This window comes from Trichomonas vaginalis, chromosome III (genome assembly GCF_026262505.1).
Source record: "Trichomonas vaginalis G3 chromosome III, whole genome shotgun sequence".
Lineage (NCBI taxonomy): Eukaryota > Parabasalia > Trichomonadida > Trichomonadidae > Trichomonas > Trichomonas vaginalis.
In genome coordinates this window covers 7,156,717-7,176,193 of record NC_067205.1, presented here as the reverse complement: position 1 = coordinate 7,176,193, position 19,477 = coordinate 7,156,717, and the positions used below count along the sequence as shown (strand labels likewise).

At 31.4% G+C, this 19,477-nt stretch overlaps 1 pseudogene across 1 annotated transcript, besides 10 other annotated features; it reads left to right on the top strand.

Moving 5' to 3' along the window:
• Positions 1-7,799: part of a mobile genetic element that runs on past the window's edge.
• Positions 7,800-11,807: 4,008 nt separating this feature from the next.
• Positions 11,808-13,108: a mobile genetic element.
• Positions 11,904-13,028, top strand: TVAGG3_0657020 (annotated as a pseudogene). The gene has a single exon. A coding segment is annotated over exon 1 (1,125 nt).
• Positions 13,109-13,578: 470 nt separating the features above from the next.
• Positions 13,579-14,507: a mobile genetic element.
• Positions 14,508-14,975: 468 nt separating this feature from the next.
• Positions 14,976-15,387: a mobile genetic element.
• A 556-nt stretch (positions 15,388-15,943) lies between these two features.
• Positions 15,944-15,981: a mobile genetic element.
• A 1,174-nt stretch (positions 15,982-17,155) lies between these two features.
• Positions 17,156-17,192: a mobile genetic element.
• A 441-nt stretch (positions 17,193-17,633) lies between these two features.
• Positions 17,634-17,989: a mobile genetic element.
• Positions 17,990-18,639: 650 nt separating this feature from the next.
• Positions 18,640-18,704: a mobile genetic element.
• Positions 18,705-18,863: 159 nt separating this feature from the next.
• Positions 18,864-18,954: a mobile genetic element.
• A 160-nt stretch (positions 18,955-19,114) lies between these two features.
• Positions 19,115-19,205: a mobile genetic element.
• Between the last annotated feature and the right edge of the window lie 272 nt (positions 19,206-19,477).

Sequence of the window (19,477 nt, the reverse complement as noted above, 5' to 3'; positions counted from 1 at the left end):
TCCTCGTTGTTGGTTGTGAGAGAGAATCAACATCACTGAAGGAGTATTTATGAATTATTTTTGAAGAACTGAAGGTGTTACCATGTTACCATATGCTACCAGGTCAATTAACTTCTCTGAAAAAATGAGACAACATGACATTTTGACAACATCACTGAAGGAAGGTATTTATGAATTATTTTTGAAGAACTGAAGGTGTTACCATGTTACCATATGCTACCATGTCAATTAACTTCTCTGAAAAAATGAGACAACATGACATTTTGACAACATCACTGAAGGAAGGTATTTATGAATTATTTTGAAGAACTGAAGGTGTTACCATGTTACCATATGCTACCAGGTCAATTAACTTCTCTGAAAAAATGAGACAACATGACATTTTGACAACATCACTGAAGGAAGTATTTATGAATTATTTTTGAAGAACTGAAGGTGTTACCATGTTACCATATGCTACCAGGTCAATTAACTTCTCTGAAAATGAGACACATGACATTTTGACAACATCACTGAAGGAAGGTATTTATGAATTATTTTTGAAGAACTGAAGGTGTTACCATGTTACCATTGCTACCAGGTCAATTAACTTCTCTGAAAAAATGAGACAACATGACATTTTGACAACATCACTGAAGGAAGGTATTTATGAATTATTTTTGAAGAACTGAAGGTGTTACCATGTTACCATATGCTACCAGGTCAATTAACTTCTCTGAAAAATGAGACAACATGACATTTTGACAACATCCATGAAGGAAGGTATTTATGAATTATTTTTGAAGAACTGAAGGTGTTACCATGTTACCATATGCTACCAGGTCAATTAACTTCTCTGAAAAAATGAGACAACATGACATTTGACAACATCACTGAAGGAAGGTATTTATGAATTATTTTTGAAGAACTGAAGGTGTTTACCATGTTACCATATGCTACCAGGTCAATTAACTTCTCTGAAAAAATGAGACAACATGACATTTTGACAACATCACTGAAGGAAGGTATTTATGAATTATTTTTGAAGAACTGAAGGTGTTACCATGTTACCAATTGCTACCAGGTCAATTAACTTCTCTGAAAAAATGAGACAACATGACATTTTGACAACATCACTGAAGGAAGGTATTATGAATTATTTTTGAAGAACTGAAGGTGTTACCATGTTACCATATGCTACACAGGTCAATTAACTTCTCTGAAAAATGAGACAACATGACATTTTGACAACATCACTGAAGGAAGGTATTTATGAATTATTTTTGAAGAACTGAAGGTGTTACCATGTTACATATGCTACCAGGTCAATTAACTTCTCTGAAAAAATGAGACACATGACATTTTGACAACATCACTGAAGGAAGGTATTTATGAATTATTTTTGAAGAACTGAAGGTGTTACCATGTTACCATATGCTACCAGGTCAATTAACTTCTCTGAAAAATGAGACAACATGACATTTTGACAACATCACTGAAGGAAGGTATTTATGAATTATTTTTGAAGAACTGAAGGTGTTACCATGTTACCATATGCTACCAGGTCAATTAACTTCTCTGAAAAAATGAGACAACATGACATTTTGACAACATCACTGAAGGAAGGTATTTATGAATTATTTTTGAAGAACTGAAGGTGTTACCATGTTACCATATGCTACCAGGTCAATTAACTTCTCTGAAAAAATGAGACAACATGACATTTTGACAACATCACTGAAGGAAGGTATTTATTGAATTATTTTGAAGACTGAAGGTGTTACCATGTTACCATATGCTACCAGGTCAATTAACTTCTCTGAAAAAATGAGACAACATGACATTTTGACAACATCACTGAAGGAAGGTATTTATGAATTATTTTTGAAGAACTGAAGTGTTACCATGTTACCATATGCTACCAGGTCAATTAACTTCTCTGAAAAAATGAGACAACATGACATTTTGACAACATCACTGAAGGAAGGTATTTATGAATTATTTTTGAAGAACTGAAGGTGTTACCATGTTACCATATGCTACCAGGTCAATTAACTTCTCTGAAAAATGAGACAACATGACATTTTGACAACATCACTGAAGGAAGTATTTATGAATTATTTTGAAGAACTGAGGTGTTACCATGTTACCATATGCTACCAGGTCAATTAACTTCTCTGAAAAAATGAGACAACATGACATTTTGACAACATCACTGAAGGAAGGTATTTATGAATTATTTTTGAAGAACTGAAGGTGTTACCATGTTACCATATGCTACCAGGTCAATTAACTTCTCTGAAAAAATGAGACAACATGACATTTTGACAACATCACTGAAGGAAGGTATTTATGAATTATTTTTGAAGAACTGAAGGTGTTACCATTTACATATGCTACCAGGTCAATTAACTTCTCTGAAAAATGAGACAACATGACATTTTGACAACATCACTGAAGGAAGGTATTTATGAATTATTTTTGAAGAACTGAAGTGTTACATGTTACATATGCTTACCAGGTCAATTAACTTCTCTGAAAAAATGAGACAACATGACATTTTGACAACATCACTGAAGGAAGGTATTTATGAATTATTTTTGAAGAACTGAAGGTGTTACCATGTTACCATATGCTACCAGGTCAATTAACTTCTCTGAAAAAATGAGACAACATGACATTTGACAACATCACTGAAGGAAGGTATTTATGAATTATTTTTGAAGAACTGAAGGTGTTACCATGTTACCATATGCTACCAGGTCAATTAACTTCTCTGAAAAAATGAGACAACATGACATTTTGACAACATCACTGAAGGAAGGTATTTATGAATTATTTTTGAAGAACTGAAGGTGTTACCATGTTACCATATGCTACCAGGTCAATTAACTTCTCTGAAAAAATGAGACAACATGACATTTTGACAACATCACTGAAGGAAGGTATTTATGAATTATTTTTGAAGAACTGAAGGTGTTACCATGTTACCATATGCTACCAGGTCAATTAACTTCTCTGAAAAAATGAGACAACATGACATTTTGACAACATCACTGAAGGAAGGTATTTATGAATTATTTTGAAGAACTGAAGGTGTTACCATGTTACCATATGCTACCAGGTCAATTAACTTCTCTGAAAAAATGAGACAACATGACATTTTGACAACATCACTGAAGGAAGGTATTTATGAATTATTTTTGAAGAACTGAAGTGTTACCATGTTTCATATGCTACCAGGTCAATTAACTTCTCTGAAAAATGAGACAACATGACATTTTGACAAACATCACTGAAGGAAGGTATTTATGAATTATTTTTGAAGAACTGAAGGTGTTACCATGTTACCATATGCTACCAGGGTCAATTAACTTCTCTGAAAAAATGAGACAACATGACATTTTGACAACATCACTGAAGGAAGGTATTTATGAATTATTTTTGAAGAACTGAAGGTGTTACCATGTTACCATATGCTACCAGGTCAATTAACTTCTCTGAAAAAATGAGACAACATGACATTTGACAACACATCACTGAAGGAAGGTATTTATGAATTATTTTTGAAGAACTGAAGGTGTTACCATGTTACCATATGCTACCAGGTCAATTAACTTCTCTGAAAAAATGAGACAACATGACATTTTGACAACATCACTGAAGGAAGGTATTTATGAATTATTTTTGAAGAACTGAAGTGTTACCATGTTACCATATGCTACCAGGTCAATTAACTTCTCTGAAAAAATAGACAACATGACATTTTGACAACATCACTGAAGGAAGGTATTTATGAATTATTTTTGAAGAACTGAAGGTGTACCATGTTACCATATGCTACCGGTCAATTAACTTCTCTGAAAAAATGAGACAACATGACATTTGACAACATCACTGAAGGAAGGTATTATGAATTATTTTGAAGAACTGAAGGTGTTACCATGTTACCATATGCTACCAGGTCAATTAACTTCTCTGAAAAATGAGACAACATGACATTTTGACAACATCACTGAAGGAAGGTATTTATGAATTATTTTTGAAGAACTGAAGGTGTTACCATGTTACCATATGCTACCAGGTCAATTAACTTCTCTGAAAAAATGAGACAACCATGACATTTTGATTTTGACAACATCACTGAAGGAAGGTTTTATGAATTATTTTTTGAAGAACTGAGGTGTTACCAAGTTACCATATGCTTACCAGGTCAATTAACTTCTCTGAAAAATGAGACAACATGACATTTTTGAACAACATCACTGGAGGAAGGTATTTATGAATTATTTTTGAAGAACTGAAGGTGTTACTATGTTACCATATGCTACCAGGTCAATTAACTTCTCTGAAAAAATGAGACAACATGACATTTTGACAACATCACTGAAGGAAGGTATTTATGAATTATTTTTGAAGAACTGAAGGTGTTACCATGTTACCATATGCTACCAGTCAATTAACTTCTCTGAAAAAATGAGACAAACATGACATTTTGACAACATCACTGAAGGAAGGTATTTATTGAATTATTTTTGAAGAACTGAAGGTGTTACCATGTTACCATATGCCTACCAGGTCAATTAACTTCTCTGAAAAAATGAGACAACATGACATTTTGACAACATCACTGAAGGAAGGTATTTTATGAATTATTTTGAAGAACTGAAGGTGTTTACCATGTTTTACCATATGCTACCAGGTCAATTAACTTCTCTGAAAATGAGACAACACATGACATTTTGACAACATCACTGAAGGAAGGTAAATGAATTATTTTTGAAGAACTGAAGGTGTTACTATGTTACCATATGCTACCAGGTCAATTAATCTCTTGAAAAAAATGAGACAACATGAATTTGACAAAACATCACTGAAGGAAGGTATTTATATGAATTATTTTTGAAGAACTGAAGGTGTTACCATGTTACCATATGCTACCAGGTCAATTAACTTCTCTGAAAAATGAGACAACATTGACATTTTGACACATCACTGAAGGAAGGTATTTTATGAATTATTTTTGAAGAACTGAAGGTGTTACCATGTTACCCATATGCTACCAGGTCAATTAACTTCTCTGAAAAAATGAGACAACATGAATTTTGACAACATCACTGAGGGAAGGTATTTATGAATTTATTTGAAGAACTGAAGGTGTTTACCATGTTACCATATGCACCAGGTCAATTTAACTTCTCTGAAAAAATGAGACAACATGACATTTTTGACAACATCATGAAGGAAGGTATTTATGAATTATTTTTGAAAACTGAAGGTGTTACCATGTTACCATATGCTACCAGTCAATTAACTTCTCTGAAAAAATGAGACAACAGACATTTTGACAACATCACTGAAGGAAAGGTATTTATGAATTATTTTTGAAGAACTGAAGGTTGTTACCATGTTACCATATGCTACCAGGTCAATTAACTTCTCTGAAAAAATGAGAAACAACATGACATTTTGACAACATCACTGAAGGAAGTATTTATGAATTATTTTTGAAGAACTGAAGGTGTTACCATGTTACCATATGCTACCAGGTCAATTAACTTCTCTGAAAAAATGAGACAACATGACATTTTGACAACATCACTGAAGGAAGGTATTTATGAATTATTTTTGAAGAACTGAAGGTGTTACCATGTTACCATATGCTACCAGGTCAATTAACTTCTCTGAAAAAATGAGACAACATGACATTTTGACAACATCACTGAAGGAAAGTATTTATGAATATTATTTTTGAAGAACTGAAGGTTTTACCATGTTACCATATGCTACCAGGTCAATTAACTTCTCTGAAAAAATGAGAACAACATGACATTTTGACAACATCACTGAAGGAAGGTATTTATGAATTATTTTGAAGAACTGAAGGTGTTACATGTTACCCATATGCTACCAGGTCAATTAACTTCTCTGAAAAAATGAGACAACATGACATTTTGACAACATCACTGAAGGAAGGTATTTATGAATTATTTTTGAAGAACTGAAGGTGTTACCATGTTTCCATATGCTACCAGGTCAATTAACTTCTCTGAAAAAATGAGACAACATGACATTTTGACAACATCACTGAAGGAAGGTATTTATGAATTATTTTTGAAGAACTGAAGTGTTACCATGTTACCATATGCTACCAGGTCAATTAACTTTCTCTGAAAAAATGAGACAACATGACATTTTGACAAACATCACTGAAGGAAGGTATTTTATGAATTATTTTGAAGAACTATGAAGTGTTACCATGTTACCATATGCTACCAGGTCAATTAACTTCTCTGAAAAATGAGACAACATGACATTTTTGACAACATCACTGAAGGAAGGTATTATCAATTATTTTGAAGAACTGAAGGTGTTACCATGTTTACCATATGCTACCAGGTCAATTAACTTTCTCTGAAAAAAATGAGACAAACATGACATTTTGACAACATCACTGGAAATATGATGCAGTCCAAAAATAAAGTTAGTTTTAAAATTATTTTTATTTTTTTATTCTTATATAAATAACGGCAACAAACAAACAGCAGCAACTTATCGTTTTCTGATGAAAAAGTTATTGATTCATTAGTTGAGGAATTAGTTGTGGCAGAAACTAAAACCCTCAACGAAAGAATTGGTGAAAACAAGATTGATTTACATAACTACCTCAAACACGATGGAGAAGAGGGAAGGAAAACTGGTATGGCTTTATTAGTAAATAAAATTTCGAATTTAACGATTATAGATGTTGATATCAATAAAATCGTACAATTATGAACTTAAAGAAAACAGTTAAAAGACATTCTATCAAAACTTTCGGATAAAGATTTATCGTTAAAACCGCTTCAGGAGGTCTTCACATTTATTGCAACACTAATTTCTTCTATGCAGTTTCGAACAGAATGATTAAATGCTATTCCTGCAATGATTATGATAATTGATATAATGATTCAATGGATGATTCAAAGCGTGTTCTTTAGTGGTTATGGCCGATTCAAGAGTTCGCAAGAATGCAACAGAACCAATCAATACATACTCATTCATTCGTGGAAGTTATGATTTCAACATTAACCAGAACAGTGAATGATATATTAAATGATTTGAATATTAAGGTAAGAGTTGAACAAAAAGAATGAAGAAATAAAGACATCATGAATGAAAACAAAATGTAAACATTGACGATAAACTTGCCCAGAGCATAGTTGATGGCAATCAGTGATTTTGAAGTACATAATGACGGTGGGAACATGAATTTAGAAAAAGAAGTTACATTATTCACACTGTTTCAAGCTTATAATTCGTACCTAATCATTTGATTAATGAAGCATACGATAAACGTTTATAACTTCTGCAGTTAACAGAAAATGCAAAAAGTAATTTTGAAAAAGCACGTAGTAGATATTGCACATTTAATGACTTCTCCATTTGTTTTAGTGAAGATTCTAAAACTATTCAAAAGGAATATTATGATGAATACGTTTTGCCTTTATTACGTAAGCCAAAATAACATTTGATATAAAACTTGATGACTCGTTTTTGATAACAGATATTAGACGCAAGGCTGAAAATCATCAGTATAAAAACAGTTCTGAAGTAATTGAGGATTTATTCACGTGTAATCCGTTTTTGTAGATGTTGGAAAACAAATATTTCATTCAGAAAGATTACAACATACACGACAAAATGAATCAAATATCATTCGTTTTCTTCAATCAAACATGAAAGAGTCACTCAAAATGATTAAATTATTTAAAGAAGAAGGTAAAACAAATAACAGCATGGGACGTACTACTAAATCAATTGTCTTCATTAACAGTTAATGAAGACAATTCTATCAGATACGAGGGAGAAAGAGAAAGTTAAAGTTAGTTTGAGCGTTTATGACTACAAGCATAATGGAAAGTTTATACAAGCATATGATACAAAACGGTAAGCGTGTTTCATTAGCTTTGTCAAAACTTACAGGTTATAAACTATGACAGTGTTTTGACCTATTATGAAGAAGAAAGTGAGTCAGAAGATTATGAGCTGTTATATGAAGCACAGCAATGGGAGGAGTTTGCCAATACTTTTGTAAGTGAGAACGTTAGTGTGAACGTTAGTCGAGAACGTTAGTGAGAACGTTTATTTTTTCATGCACGTGCATTGTGTCGTGGGGGAGTTGCCATGGGCAATGACCTGCGCACAATATATAACGTACAGAGAGATGAGATGAGGTGTTTATGTGATAAATACGTTACGTGGCAGAAATAGTTTAAGGTTATTAGAAATATTGCATCTGTGATGTAAAATATACGTTAGTGGTTTTGTAAAGTGTCAGATTGACATATCTTCAGTAAGATGGCGCGCAGTGCCACCGTACTGAAAATATGTATACTAACTACAGTATGAACAACAGTTTGGGTGATAGTATGAACTACAGTATGACTGAGAATATGACTGACGTTTGAAGACACGTGACTACGGTTTTAGTTAGAATAAGACTGACAGTTTGAGTGACAATATAACTGACGGTTTGACTGACAATATGACTGTTGATTGAAGTTAGTGTAGAATGAGTTTGGGTGACAATATGACTCATAGTTTAAGAGAGTGTATGACTGATGGTTTTAGTGAGAATAAGACTGACAGTTTGGGTGACAATATGACTGTTGATTTGAGTGAGTGTATGACTGACAATTTGAGTGACAATATGACTTCGGTTTGACAGACACTATGAATTAGCTTTTTAGTTAGAATAAGACTGACAGTTTGAGTGACAATATGACTGACAGTTTGACAGACACGATGACTTACGGTTTTAGTTAGAATAAGACTGACAGTTTGACTGATAATATAACTGACGGTTTGACTGACAGTATGACTGTTGATTTGAGTGAGTGTATGATTGAGAGTTTGGGTGACAATATGACTCATAGTTTAAGAGAGTGTATGACTGATGGTTTTAGTGAGAATAAGACTGATAGTTTGGATGATAATATGACTGATAGTTTGACAGCCTCTATGAATTAGCTTTTTATTGAGAGTAAAACTGACAGTTTGACTGACAATATGACTGACGGTTTGACAGACACTATGAATTAGCTTTTTTAGTTAGAATAAGACTGATAGTTTGACTGACAATATGACTTCGGTTTGACAGACACTATGAATTAGCTTTTTAGTTAGAATAAGACTGACAGTTTGAGTGACAATATAACTGACGGTTTGACAGACACTATGAATTAGCTTTTTAGTTAGGATAAGGCTGATAGTTTGACTGACAATATGACTTCGGTTTGACAGACACTATGAATTAGCTTTTTAGTTAGGATAAGGCTGATAGTTTGACTGACAATATGACTGACGGTTTGACAGACACTATGAATTAGCTTTTTTAGTTAGAATAAGACTGATAGTTTGACTGACAATATGACTTCGGTTTGACAGACACTATGAATTAGCTTTTTAGTTAGAATAAGACTGACAGTTTGAGTGACAATATAACTGACGGTTTGACTGACAATATGACTGTTGATTTGAATGAGTGTATGATTGACAATTTGGGTGACAATATGACTCATAGTTTAAGAGAGTGTATGACTGATGGTTTTAGTGAGAATAAGACTGATAGTTTGGATGACAATATGACTGATAGTTTGACAGCCTCTATGACTTACGGTTTTATTTAGAATATGATTGAGAGTTTGGGTGACAATATGACTCATAGTTTAAGAGAGTGTATGACTGATGGTTTTAGTGAGAATAAGACTGACAGTTTGAGTGACAATATGACTGTTGATTTGAGTGAGTGTATGACTGACAATTTGAGTGACAATATGACTTCGGTTTGACAGACACTATGAATTAGCTTTTTATTGAGAGTAAGACTGACGATTTGACAGCCTCTATGACTTACGGTTTTATTTAGAATATAACTGAGAGTTTGGGTGACAATATGACTCATAGTTTAAGAGAGTGTATGACTGATGGTTTTAGTGAGAATAAGACTGACAGTTTGAGTGACAATATGACTGCTAATTTGAATGAATATATGACTGTCGGTTTGGGTGAGAATAAGACTGACAGTTTGAGTGACAATATGACTGCTAATTTGAATGAATATATGACTGTCGGTTTGGGTGAGAATAAGACTGACAGTTTGAGTGACAATATGACTGTTGATTTGAGTGAGTGAATGACTGACAGTTTGACTGACAATATGACTGACGGCTTTAATTAGAATATTACTGACAGTTTGAGTGACAATATGACTGACGATTTTAGTGAGAATAAGACTGATAGTTTGGGTGACAATATGATTGTTGATTTGAGTGAGTGTATGACTTACAGTTTGACTGACAATATGACTGACGGCTTTAATTAGAATATTACTGACAGTTTGAGTGACAATATGACTGTGGTTTGACAGACACTATGAATTAGCTTTTTATTGAGAGTAAGACTGACGGTTTGACTGACAATATGACTGACGGTTTGACAGCCTCTATGACTTACGGTTTTATTTAGAATATGACTGAGAGTTTGGGTGATCATAGTTTTAAGAGAGTGTATGACTGATGGTTTAGTGAGAATAAGACTGATAGTTTGAGTGACAACATGACTGACGTTTTGACTGACAATATGAGTGACGGTTTAGTTAGAATATGACTTAGAGTTTAGCTGACAATTGGCTGACAGTTTGAGCGACAATATGACTGAGAGTTTGACTGACAATATGACTGAGGTTTGAGTGAGTGTATGAATGAGAATTATAACTGACGTTTGACTAACATATGACTGACGGTTTGACATCGAAATTCATTCATATATATGTATTGATCAATGCAATCACCCTATTTAATATTATTATTATCAATTAAATTTTTCATTACTACATGCTCTCAATTATTATGACATATATTTATCAATAAATATTTCATTACTATATGCTCCCACCCAATTTGACATTATTGTTCTTTGACAAATTTTTCTTTATTAAAGACACTCTCACAAAATTCATATCAATATATTTTAATTATCACCTATTCCAATCCATTTTCATATTCATATTCTTATTGAGTTAGAATAAATTGAGGATATGATGAGAATCAAATATAAATTAGTGAGAAACAATTGAAGAATACTGGGGAAAAAACCAGAATTTTCGAAAAAGTGACACCAACTATTAAAGTTATTTTATTACTAGATTTATTTACAAATTATAAGATAATATCATTAACCGAATATATTTTTAATATAAATAAAAAACTTTTTTTATACAAAAAATTACAATCAATCGATAAATATTATAAAACATTTATTCCAAAAAGATTAAGTAATAGGTGGGATCCTGCATATAATATAATTTTATGTCATAAAGTTTACAAATTTTAGATGGACCACAGTGAGAATGTGAGTGGTTAATTTAAAGGTGGTCTGATAAAGATATCGAAGCTTACTCAACACAGCATGAAGCAGTTTCTAATACACAATCTTACTAGTGGTGTTTCGGTCGCCAGCGCTCTCATAGGGGTGCTGATTTCAAAAACCACTACTTCAAATTATTCAACAATACTCAATGCAGCATGAAGCAGCTACTACTGCTGTATCTTACTGGTAGTGTTTTGGTCGTTGGCTCTTGCACAGTCTCTCAGATTTTCAAAATTTTTTTTCAACACTATCTTGTTTCGCTCTCAGAAAGCTATCCTACAAAGACATCGAAGCTTACTCAACACAGCATGAAGCAGTTTCTAATACACAATCTTACTAGTGGTGTTTCGGTCCTTCCACCAAGAAATTGTGAAATTCCCGAAATATTAAATTATGATAAACAAAAGACAGAAATATAGGGTGTCCAAAGGTGCGTTTAGCACAGCGCTCTATATGAGACTATTAAAGGAGATATATGCTGATTATAAATATATAATAAAAAATATGAATATATGTATATGATGAGTATGTTGTATTTTGGCGCCATGCCGGATATAAAATGAATTTTGAGACAAGAGGCGGTTTCGCGGAAATTTTGGCGGGATTTTTTTCATTTTTTTAATGATCATAAAGAAAAATCCTCTCTTGCAAAAAAATGCAAAGACTGTAAAAAAATCTACGAGACATTGGAAAATGCTTCGGTATGGATGCTCCTAGCTATTCCACTGTAACGTATCATGTTAGGATGTATCACTTCATGAACAAAAGGCGCCCATCATAAAAATTGACAAAAAAATCGCCGGATCAAAGAAAAAATCAAAGCAATTCTTCAAGCGCTAGATGAAGACCCAAGAGCATCACTCAGAAGGATAGAGGAGATGACAAAGATACCACGTACAACAGTCAGTTATTATCTGCACAATTATTTGAACTACAAACTAGCGTATACACGTTGGGTTCCGCACAACCTTAATTCAGTTCAAAAAAAATCTAGAGTCCAATATTCGAAAGAGCTCCTCTCTATATTGGGTGCGTATCAATCCAAGAAGTTTCGCTTTTTAGTAACAGAGGACGAGTCTTGTTTCAATATGCAACAGAAGCCAAAATCATGTGGATCCCGAAGGATGAAAAATCCGCAAAACATTCCCGAAGAAAAAAAATTGACACACCAATGATGATGTTGTCGGTTTTTTTGGGGCTGAATGGCATCATCGCAATTGATATTCTTCAAAAACCTAATATAGATGAATGCTCAGTATCTAATTGACAATGTTCTTACTCAAATTATCAATTCTGATGAGTTTGAGAAATCCAAACAACAAAAACAAAAGTTTGCAATTCATTTTGATAATTCAAGAGTTCACAAAAGTCATAAGGTAATGAATTACTTGGTGGAAAACAATGTCAAAGTTGTTCCAAACCCAATTTATTCACCTGATATTGCACCCTCTGACTTTTATTTATTCGGCACGCTAAAAAAGAGAGCTGAAGGACGCGAATTCGCGAGTCCAGATGATCTTGAAAAATTTGTAAGAGAGCAATTTGAGCAATTTTCTCATGATGATTTAAAGCGTGTCTTTCAAGCCTGGATCGATCGCTGCGAACGCGTGATTGAATCCAATGGTGATTATATTTAAATAAACTTTATATATATGTAACTTGTTTATTTCTATTCGCAGTATTCAGGTTTGTGCTAAACACACCTTTGGACACCCTATACAATCAAAAATACAACATCTTTCAAACTTATTGAAAAAAGGAGAGATGTATCTTTTACCTTTATTGAAAGAGTTGAATACATTGGTTACTTCATTTGAAACAATGACAAGTATAAGACAGAATGCAATCATCTTTTGGTCCAGTCATGGCGTGTTGAAGTGATTAATGACAGAAGTACTGGAGTATATTGATAAAATCTGCAGTGAAAATTCATTATACGAAGTTATTGATAATTGGAATTCAATTGTTAATGATATCAATTCACAAATTGGAATCGAAGATCAGTATGAAATTTAAAATATAAATAAATTTTAATTATATTATTTTTAATTTTTTTTTGTAATGCATGAAAATTCGGTTCAATTCATTTTTGACACTTTACATATCGGATGTATTATCTAAGAATTATATTATAAAATAATAATTTTGTGTTTTATAAGTTTATTTGTATAAATTGATTCAAAAAAAATGGAAAGACAAGAAGTGGATCTGCCAAATGAAAATCAGATTTATATTACGGCATATCTTGAATATTCTATTGGCAAAAAGACAGCAGACCAAGTTGCAAAAGATTTGCACATAGGTAGAAAAAAATTATTATTAAAATGGCAAGAACTCGGTTTAAATCAAAAAAGCTCGGAAGACCAGAAACTCCTCTTAGAACAGATTTGTTACCAACCATTCACGAAATAAAAGCTAAGTACAATCTAGGTTATAAAAAAGTTTTAGAGAGTTACATACATGATGACACAGTTTCATTTCACGATATGCTTAAATTATACGAAAAAGAGAATTCTTTTCAAATTTCCGCGAGATCCAGAAAAAATTGATGAACATCCAAATCAGTATGTTTCCCAATACGTAAATCAGCAATGGCATACTGATTTAAAAAGCTTCAAAGAAGAGACAAATGGTACCAAGCATACTTATCATTTAATTGCCTTTATCGATGACAGATCTCGTTTTTGTATTTATTACGAAATTCTTCCCGATAAACAAAATGAAATCAACTTCAAAAGCTTTACAAAATGCTATCGACTCTATCAAAATTATTCCATACGAACTTTTGACAGATAATGGATGCGAATTTACAGGAAAGGACTTCAAAAACGTTCTTCAAGTAAATGGCATTCAACACCATCGGACAGAACCTTACACACCACAGTTAAATGGTAAAATAGAACGTTTTTGGCAAACAATCTTTTCGGCTCGCCCAGATTTTATCGAAATAAAGAGAATTTTACCTCACGCAATAGAAGAATACAACACAGTATTGGTTCATACAGCTCTTAAAGATCTTTTCGGTGGAAAACCTACTCCAAAATCAATTTGGACCAGGGTCCTAAATGGACAAAGGACTTAAACCCAAATCCTGAGTTCGAAATACAGCCTCGTAACTAAAAATAAAGTAAAAATACGAATAAACATTTTATTATAATTTAAATTATTTTTTTATTCATAAAGTAATACGATATATAGCTAAGCTATGTAAGGATATTCTGATGCTGAGAGTTTAAGAACTTTAAATTACGTATAGAAAAAAAATTCATTTAATATTTTGTAACATTTTTTAAATTGATAGATAGTTAGATTTTGTAGGGGAAGGTAAGATTCTTTGTGGTAATAATGGTCGTTGAAATTAAATGAATGTAAGATTTGTGAGAAATTGTATAAATTTGCATAGTGTTAGATTCAGAATAGGAGCATATGAGCCAGTGATTGTGTCTAATGTTTTTAAGGTGCTAATTGGAAGTAGAAAAGAAAAAAAATTTGTTGCAATAACATCATATTGCCAAAAAGTTTTTAAAATATGATGTATGAATAAGAGTATGATTGGTATAGATTTGGGTTGTATAATGTGATTGAACAATTGTTAATGGAAAGTTCAAAAACTTGGGTGCAATCAGTTCTGATTGCACCCAAGTTTTTGAACTTTGTATAAGGAATTGTGTGGCTATGATGTACTGATCATGAATCAGTACATCATAGCCAACAATTCCTTCCCAAACAGCGGGAAACTTTGTCTGAATAGTTTAACATTCAGACAAAGTTTCCCGCTGTCAGAGAGGGAATGTGAAGGGTAAGAGGTATATATTCATAATGTATACCTCTTACCCTTTCATTCCTCGAGAAAGTTCAAAAACTTGGGTGCAATCAGAACTGATTGCACCCAAGTTTTTGAACTTTGTATAAGGAATTGTTGGCTATGATGTACTGATCATGAATCAGTACATCATAGCCAACAATTCCTTCCCAAACAACCCGAAATTTGTCTGATTCCACACTAATTTTATTAATTTATCTAAACTTTTATCCTCGTCTACAATTTAATCATCAATAATTATCTCTTGTTCTATTTCACTATTATATATATATATATTTATATGATTTGATTTAAAAAAAATAAATAAATAAATTAATAAATCATTTACTCAAATATATCAAAAGTTTTATTTTTACTTAATAACTACTTTTAAAAAAAATACCCTATATATTTTTGCCATGTAAACTATTTTGCCATGTAAACTTGTCACTTTTGTCAGAAGTGAAGTGAACCGAATTTTCATGCACAACAAAAGTATCGATGATAGAAAGAGCATATTTTGTAAATATTTCAAAAATATTTAAAAGTCGGAGAAATTGTATTGTAATGTACTATAATTATGTTACAAATCCGATTCAATACTAATCCTTCGCAATTGAAGTTGTTTTGAGAAGGATATTCTCTAAATTCTTGATAAATCTTTAAAATCTAGAGTAGTCGTTTTGTAAACTTAACAAAACTAAAATGTATACCAATAGATTGGCATTTTCTACGTTTTCAAAGTGAGAGTGTTATAAACAGAAATTCATCAAAAGTGACACCTCAGAAAAGCTAAAATATTGAATTTTTGGAACTTTTGATAGAGCACGTTTTTAAATATTAATTAAAGTAAATGTATATTTTGTAAAGATTCTTTTGAATAAAAAAATAAAATTTTGAAGAAGAACACAAAATCTTCTGAAAAATAATATCACATAAACTCATATTATTTTCTAATATATAACTATTTTATATAAAAATCAAATTCAATGATCTTAAAAGCGAAGGATAAACCTCAAAATTTACGAATATAATGAGTGGGAATATAATGCTTATCTATCATAAAACCATATGAAATATCAATTTTTGCTTTACGCCTAATTTTTGACGACAATTAGCAAAAAATGTTAAATGTTAACACTCAGTCCATTTGAATATGAAAAATAAAATTGACTTTGATTAAATGTTTTTATTTATCATGCAATTCTTCTTGCGACCAAAGATTTGAATAAAATTTCAAAAATAAGATAGCTTAAAAAATAATATACGGTAGTGTTTACTAATAGATGAATAGTATATAAATTCTATTAAAATGGATTTGATCCAAAAAATATAAAACCAAAAATAATTGTTATAATTTAAATGAAGAAGTAATTTAAAACGATTTTATTTATGATCAAATTTTATATATTTTTTGGATCAAATCCATTTTAATAGAATTTATATACTATTCATCTATTAGTAAACACTACCGTATATTATTTTTTAAGCTATCTTATTTTTTGAAATTTTATTCAAATCTTTGGTCGCAAGAAGAATTGCATGATAAATAAAAACATTTAATCAAAGTCAATTTTATTTTTCATATTCAAATGGACTGAGTGTTAACATTTAACATTTTTTGCTAATTGTCGTCAAAAATTAGGCGTAAAGCAAAAATTGATATTTCATATGGTTTATGATAGATAAGCATTATATTCCCACTCATTATATTCGTAAATTTTGAGGTTTATCCTTCGCTTTTAAGATCATTGAATTTGATTTTTATATAAAATAGTTATATATTAGAAAATAATATGAGTTTATGTGATATTATTTTTCAGAAGATTTCATTCTATATGCCTATGAAAAGTACTCTCAAAACTAACTTTTTCCTAATTATAATTAAATCTAGAATATTGTATTATGCTTAGTATTATTTCATTTTTCTCATTCAATTTAGAATTTACAAATGTCAAAAAATTGAGAGCTGTCACTTTTGATGAATTTCTGTTTATTACAAGAGAGTGTAAATTCTTTTTTTATCCTATTAAGGTTTTTAAAAAATTTAATTAACTTAATTTATATGATCTGAAATATATGACAAGTTAATATGGAGAATTCTTTCAACCCAATTTCAATTTATTGAATTTTCTATTCGAATTCAAAAATTTTCCCAAGAAGAAAAAATAATTAGGAAATTTAATATGTTAATACATAAAATATTTATTTATTCAAAGAATTCAATTTTCTATTGGATCAAAAAACTTGTGTTAAAGTTCGTATTTTAAGATAACTATACTTTTATAAGCTGTTTTTATTTTTTTCACCGGGATTTTATTAATTTAATTCTTTCAAAATTTGAATCTTATTGTATATCACCGGACTATGATCATAATAGAGTTGCAATCTCTAATTATAGCCACATTAGTACTCGTGGGTCGATATATCATGGGAGATACAAAATTATTTGAATTTTCTTTTATTTTTTTTTTAAAATATTAAAAAAAGTAAATAAATGACTAACAACACAGCATCACTTTTCGTAAAATGCTTTAATCCTAGTCCTTTTTCCCCTTAATTTTTCAATCTCTCCCAGGTTGAAATTTATTCCGGGAATTTTTAAAGATGCTTGGTCAACATAAAATTTCATTAAATCTTCCACAGGAGTCATAAACTCTGAACATTTGAAGCGAGCATGAACAGCATCATTCAAATTTTTAAGAAGATTTTTGTTCGAAAAGTGATTCAATACGGCGATTACATGAATACAAGGTAATCCGTATAATTCGATGTGCTTACATGTGCATGAATATTATCATAAGACAAATTACGGAAAGTGAACTCAAACAAAAAGTGACACAATGCATTTGCCAACCAAATAACTTTACAAAGCAAAAACTTAAATTACTTGTCAAGCTTACTATTCTTATTTTAACAATTAAAAAATTAAATTTTATTTTTTATTTAAAAAAATCATCTTATATCATCTGATATATATATATACAGCATTAATATTTCAATGATTCACAAATCAACTTTTTCATTATTTTAAATAATTATAGAATATATACCGACTTTTTGTACATAAATATTTTTAGATTCAATAATGATTTACGGTTTTTTTTCAAAACTTATAATTTTCAAATGAGTGGTAGAATCTTCGATTTAATTGATTATACCTCTCATTTGAAATTAACAATATCGATTACATCTTCTTACTAAGCTCAGTCAGATTAATAAGAATAAACACTTACTTTTTAAAACATTTACATATTTTTTTCTTCGTTACAGAGATACGCAAGTTGCAGAAGAAGCAGCAACTGTAGTACAGTAGTTTGACACTCCGAAATCGAACATTAGTGACTTTGAGTAGATTTTGAATTTAATATAGATCTTGATTTTTAATAACCATCATAGCAAGAGCTAGTTGGTGAATGGTATCCGCGAATTTCGGCTTGAAAGTTGGGAAACTTTGTCTGAATGTTAAACTATTCAGACAAAGTTTCCCGCTGTTTGCGAAGGAATTGTTGGCTATGATGTACTGATTCATGATCAGTGCATCATAGCCAACAATTCCTTATACAAAGTTCAAAAACTTGGGTGCAATCAGAACTGATTGCACCCAAGTTTTTGAACTTTCTCGAGGGAATGAAAGGGTAAGAGGTATACATTATGAATATATACCTCTTACCCTTCCATTCCCTCTCTGACAGCGGGAAACTTTGTCTGAATGTTAAACTATTCAGACAAAGTTTCCCGCTGTTTGCGAAGGAATTGTTGGCTATGATGTACTGATTCATGATCAGTGCATCATAGCCAACAATTCCTTATACAAAGTTCAAAAACTTGGGTGCAATCAGAACTGATTGCACCCAAGTTTTTTGAACTTTCTCGAGGGAATGAAAGGGTAAGAGGTATACATTATGAATATATACCTCTTACCCTTCCATTCCCTCTCTGACAGCGGGAAACTTTGTCTGAATGTTAAACTATTCAGACAAAGTTTCCCGCTGTTTGCGAAGGAATTGTTGGCTATGATGTACTGATTCATGATCAGTGCATCATAGCCAACAATTCCTTATACAAAGTTCAAAAACTTGGGTGCAATCAGAACTGATTGCACCCAAGTTTTTGAACTTTCTCGAGGGAATGAAAAGTAAGAGATATCCATTTCCTTTCACCTTCGTTCTCAATAATTAACTTATAAATTTTTTAAAGCAAAAAAAGTCTGATTTTTTTGACAAGTAAATATATAGGGAATTTATCCGACCAAATAAGTGTCACTTTTTCGGTTCACCTCAC